Source organism: Glandiceps talaboti, chromosome 17 (assembly GCF_964340395.1).
Source record: "Glandiceps talaboti chromosome 17, keGlaTala1.1, whole genome shotgun sequence".
Lineage (NCBI taxonomy): Eukaryota > Metazoa > Hemichordata > Enteropneusta > Spengelidae > Glandiceps > Glandiceps talaboti.
In genome coordinates, this window is record NC_135565.1 from 12,333,512 (window position 1) to 12,339,580 (window position 6,069).

A 6,069-nucleotide genomic window follows, 5' to 3' on the forward strand; every position below is an offset into this window, starting at 1 on the left:
ATCACCATACGAGTACTGACGCACGCAAGTGACGTCACTGAATGAACCACTCACTGGACAAGAATTTTCAGTGAATCAACAATCGTAACATACCAACCCTTTATTTCGCAATCTGCATTCCCTCGAGCAACTGGCCAAATTATTTTCTCAGATAGAAATTCACCGTCTGAAACTTTGATGAAAAACGAGTGTATCATCGTTCACTCATTGTATGATATCCCATTCGACGGATTTCACACCAACGGGACTCGTTTTACTCAGGCCGGTCACACACTGCTGGATACTAGGTGTATACATTATTACTGTGACATAAACTTATATTATTCTCGTCAAGATTTCGGAGCCTTGAAGTAGTGAATCATCGCCATAGTTTATCTAACTGGGATTCCTTCTTTGTGCGAGATCAACAGGTGGTTTCTGCAATTCTGGTGCCGTTCCTTGAATCGTATATATCAACGTGCTGTTTGTTTTGTTACGACCATAACAAACACACGACCTGGTGTTGTACACGGCCCTCCCACGTACCTGTTACCCGGTGAAGGAGGCGTTTATATCGACTACATTACGCTATATTGCGCCTACCCTCTGAACTCTCTTCGAACACTTGTATCGTAAGATACTTTAATTCACTCGATTTATTCACTCTAGAGAACTAAGTCGATAGCTAAGTTGTGAATCTTACGTAATGGGTACCCTACAATACCCAACCTTGACATTCGTTGGCATGTTGGTGTTAGCATACACGGTAGCTGGACACTCCGATCAATCGCACGACTCTCCCAAATATCCAGAATGTCGTCAGGGTGAAGAGTATGCTTTACATGCGAGAAGGAAGGATATTCCTGACGAAGACTTACAGTACTACCATATCAGGAAAAAGAATGGAAGAGAAAGGTAAGTTTACAGGAATTTGGATCTTTCAAACATTTTTTTGACAAGTACACAATCAGAACAAATCATGTGCACAACTTCGGTAAAATTGACTGCCACTAGCCTTGGTCCCATCACCACCGTACCAACACCTCAGTATTGGCATTTAGTGTTCACAATTGCCTTGTATGTAAACTTAATCCTGATAATTTTTCTCACAAATTGTCAAAACAAGAATGCTGAATAAGTAATCAACGTTAGTATTATTATATATGTTGTTGTTTTTTCTAATTATGCATAATTATTATATTATTTTCTTAATTATAATATCGCTCAAAAATTGTAATTAAAAGTTTCATTTCATTATAATCAACTGAACATTCAATTGCAAGAACATTCTGTCACATTCATAATTATACTAGTATGGTCGTAGGTAGGTAGAGTGGTATTTGGAACGTGTTCTTAGTCCAAAAGTTAGCTGACATCTCGTACACTATTCTAGTATTTACAGTACTATAGTTGTCTGAGCTAGCTGTCACACACCGCGGTAGTATATAAAACAAGTGTCCACTCCTTAATTACATGAACTCAACACTAGGTGTGGTGAAGATTTACCAGTATTCAGGCTTTGTTCTCGTCTGCTGACGTCAAACTACCGCTGACGTCAAACTGTTACGAAGGTCGTTTGCGTTACAACAAAAGGGCAATATATGTAGTGTGTTCAATGACACGGAAAAAGGAAACGAAATATTTTACCCGAGTACAGTCGCTCATTTACTAGCTGCCAGGTCAACTTTCTGTAACACGTACAGTTGTTATCACTCCGAACGACTAACAAAACAGTAGTAAACAAGCATGTGCGAAGGAGGAAATAATATAAATACAAAAGAAATGTCCCCACAATATAACTAAAATGTAAGCTTAGACTAGCAAAACAAATTAAATAAATAAATACCAAAATCCTCATCCATATATGACCACTTTTATGGCCCAGTACAGATTAGACATAAAATGTAGATGAGAAAGAAAGTCTGGTCATACTACAGTAAATGTTGGACCAGAACAAATAAATGACCCTGTTTAATCTCTATGATTTTGCTAAACAGGATAACACTAATGTGAGAAACCGGGGATTGCATCATGGGACATTTTTACAAAGTTGATGGAGGTGTATTCCTCCAATACATGATTCTGTCTGACCCAGATAGAAATCAGAAAACTTCTACTTTTATTGACTTGAAGTTATTGCAGAGTAAAACAATATTATTGTTCTGGTTTCTTTGTAATAGATATTATCTGTGTAGACTATGCAGTATGTGTGGTGATGGTATCGAAGAAATATCACCGTGCTGGAATTCGCAGGACACTAAGTGCGGAGGGTGCATTGACCCCGAATACATGTATGATAAAGCCACCAAGTCATGCCAGCCAAAGTCAAAGATACAGGGATATACTGATGTACCACCAAATACTCAAACAGGTATAGTTGTCTAGCCATAATTTGTACAAGGATTATTCTTAATTGGGTCGTTGGCTTTCATTTGATAAGAATATGTTTGGATTAGGCTATAAATGAAGGTAGCTGTGGATTTTGTTACAACAAAAACTCGTACTTACATTCATGAGCAAGGTGATTAAGGGAAAAGGAAGGAAAAAAGTACACAGAGAGAAAGAGGGAAGAGGGGAATGAGGGAGAGAGAGAGACTCTGATGTGATGTACACCCTGTTATTACTTGTGTATTCTCACTGGAGGAACACGATCTAGCTTTACATGTTCCATGATACATTACATGATTTCCTCCAAATGTTATCTCATTCAATTGGATCCATTGTCTAAATCTGCAAACATTGTATTTTTCCTCATCAGATTACAAGCCTACACATGCGCAGGATGTGTTGCCTAAACCTGAAGAGGAAATTGATGGTGATAAAGACGCTATAGATATTAAAAATGGTGAACAAAGTCTAGAATCTAAGTATGACCTGAACAAAGGCAATGAACAAATGGCTGTAGAAGGTAAGTAATCGATTTTAATACAAAATTCACTTGTCTGTTGTTAATTAATTGGATATCAATTGAAGACAATCCACCATGACCCTAACGAATATCTTGTGTTTTAAAAGTACTCTCTGTTCCTTTTTGTGAGGTATCTTCACTGGCCTGGTTGAGAGGTAGCAGATCCGTGCACACACACACACACATGTACACACATGTACATGGTACACACACACACACACACACACACACACACACACACACACACACACACACACACACACACACACACACAGACAGACAGACAGACAGACAGGCACCTTCTATTATTCAAACTTAGAGGTCTTATGGCAGAGTTGACACATTCAATAAAACTGTATTTATTGTCGTATTTTACAGATGCAGAAAACATTGGTGTTGGCAAACAGAAACAGAAAGAGATGGACCATATTAATACTCCACACCTGGTAGTTGTAGTTGTCTCCTCAGTTTTGGTCGCAGTACTATTGGTAGCTATTGTGGTTGTGGTTTACGTATCAAGACGCCGGAAGACGCAGACAGCAAGAACGCCTACAAGTGTCTGACTTTTAAACATTAATTGTGCTGTTAAAAGTTAACAGCACAGTTTATCAAATAAGGGTGTGTGTGCAAGTGCGTCTTGTGCGCTATAGACGTATACGCACCTCCACGTTGTTCGACGTGAACTGTCTGCATATGTGATACATGCAGTTGGAATCAACATTACAAGGTGTATTCGAAATACCAGCAGTGACGTCAGCTAAGTATGGAGCATATGAAAGATCATACGAGTTCCGTATGGTGACCGGGGGACAAATTGTTGCAAACTATGCCAAATCATAAGAGTAGTGTTGTAATATTTTGTAGTAGGTGAACTGGCTATGATGTTGTAAGATTATTGTGTGAATCTGTAAATCTGCCCAAGCCAGATCGACTGGAAACTGTATGGTTGGCGCTGTTACTTTTGTAATATGTATGTTGTAGTTTGGGCGGGAAAGTAGAGTGTCGTTCACATGTCTTAGTAATATTGGTACGTTTGAGGTCAGATAACGGACAGCAACTGCTTTGTCACTTTTTTTCAGTTGTATAGTTAGGAGGAATGTAAAAGAAAGAGTTGTTTGTCTTTTTTTATTTTGAAAATTTGAAATGTGATTTATTTCATATTACGCTGTCATGGAACATACCAATAATGTATTATTTTCATATTTTTGTGTTTTGATATTTTACTGCAGGTCAGTCTTTGAAGATTTTTGTATGATATTTATGTATAAACAATATGAGTTTTTTTACTTCATACAATTAACTGATGAAGTTGTTTTTTCTTCGAGTCACAGATTTGTAAAATTCACAAGACTGTAAAAAAGGAATACTATTAACTGCTACAGTTTTTCTGTACACTATTGCTGATTCTTAAAATGTGAATATCTGATTATGATACTCTGCCAGATAATGCAAATAATGTAATTTTAAAAGTATTTATTTTTTGACTTTTTTATTAAATTTTAAATTTGATATAAAATGAAGTGCTGGCACATTATTGTATATATATATATAGCATTTTGAGATTTGTTTAACTTTATAATACTACTGGCTGGTTCAGTCGAGGCTGCAATCCATGTTAAATTAAAAATAAATATATTCATTTTTATGTTACGTTTAATGTGAATTTATTTATGTTTTTCATGAAAGAAATCTGAGTATGTGTGGTTGTATAGGTGAGTAGAAGTATGAAAAGTAGACACTCGCACTGCAGGGTGTCAACAATTTGTGAGCGAGTTCAGGCCATTCATATCAAGTAGTACCATTGCCACAAAAGTGTAAATAGAAAAACAAAAACTTGTGCAAGAATAGCATAGAAACGTTTACAGAACTTGCCCCCCCCCCCCAAAAAAAAAAAAAAAAAAAAAAAAACCTTCGAAAGTCCCACTATAGTTATCCAGGAGTAGGTGTACACATCAGTTCAAATCAGAACAACGCAATTCCTAACGATACTGGAATGGGTCACCAAGCTGGGTGACGAAATTTTCAAAGGACATGCGCACGCAATGACTTAGTGACGTCAAGGGACTTCCCCATGCTCTAGAAGTTTCCTGTTATCGAGATATCTGATCTGTGGCTATTGTATCCACCCTGATAGTAAACATTAGCTGTTGTCATAATAAAACAACTACAAAGAGAGAACGAGTAGTCCGTACATTGTAGAACTGAACAATGGGTGATTGTTTTATTTTTGTTTTGTTATTCAATTTTTACATGGTTGTTTTTCGGCTTTTTGAAATCAAAAGAAACAATTTCTTTGTTTTACAATTATAAGCGATTGTAATTTGGACATACTTTCAGTGTTTTTCCTACCCACGTTTTTGTCTCTAGTAATGAAACGGTATTGTAATGCAAACCGTCTTTTCGACCACCTAAAGCATGAACAGTTTCGCGAAAACCTGTAATATATATAAATCTAATTTACAATATCAGGCCAGAGTAGGACTCGTGAGAATGAGTCATTCGGGTCCAGTCACACAATAAATCGATACGTACGTACATACATACGTATGAATTTCAGTGATTTATCATCTCAGTCAGCTGAATAGTAGATCTACGCCCATTGACGTCAATAAGTAACGTCATTTCATGGTTGACATCGTGACCCTCACGACTCGATCCAAGTTGCACCCAACCTACTGTACTGGTATATTTGTTTTGTTATCACTGCGGTCCTCCGCTACACCATATTAAATGAGTAGACATGTAAGATACGTCGTATCGAGCTGCTGTTTCTTGACAATTGGATAATATATAGCACGGCGACGCGGCATTTTATAAGTTTACAGACTATGCTGCTATTATATAGCAGTCGTTATGTATGTGTGTGTGTGTGTGTATGTATGTATGTATGTATGTATGTATGTATGTATGTATGTATGTATGTATGTATGTATGTATGTATATTTATGAGTGTATGTGTGTGTTTTTATTTGTTTGTTTGTTTGTTTGTTTGTTTGTTTGTTTGTTTGTTTGTGTGTGTGTGCGTGTGTGTGTGTGTGTGTGTGTGTGTGTGTGTGTGTGTGTGTGGTTCATTTCTTACTGTTGACCCGTCATTCTCATACAACCAAAATCTACTCCCGTCTATATCTGCATATACGACAAGTTCCATATAGTCTCGATATTTAAAAATAAGTAAAACCAGA

General features: G+C 37.0%; 1 protein-coding gene across 1 annotated transcript; it reads left to right on the plus strand.

Annotated features, from left to right (window-relative positions):
* Nucleotides 1–95: 95 nt before the first annotated feature.
* On the plus strand, nucleotides 96–4,537 carry LOC144447995 (uncharacterized). Its single transcript, XM_078138136.1, has 4 exons — nucleotides 96–894; nucleotides 2,160–2,350; nucleotides 2,738–2,887; nucleotides 3,266–4,537. The coding sequence occupies exons 1-4, from the start codon at nucleotides 686–688 to the stop codon at nucleotides 3,448–3,450; spliced, it is 735 nt and encodes a 244-aa protein (XP_077994262.1). The 5' UTR covers nucleotides 96–685; the 3' UTR covers nucleotides 3,451–4,537.
* The last annotated feature ends 1,532 nt before the right edge of the window (nucleotides 4,538–6,069 follow it).

Coding starts and splice junctions, on each gene's coding strand:
- LOC144447995 (XM_078138136.1), top strand. CDS start 686: ATGGGTACCCTACAATACCCAACCTTGACATTCGTTGGCATGTTGGTG. Junction 2,351..2,737: donor ACCACCAAATACTCAAACAG/GTATAGTTGTCT, acceptor TTTCCTCATCAG/ATTACAAGCCTACACATGCG. Junction 2,888..3,265: donor TGAACAAATGGCTGTAGAAG/GTAAGTAATCGA, acceptor CGTATTTTACAG/ATGCAGAAAACATTGGTGTT.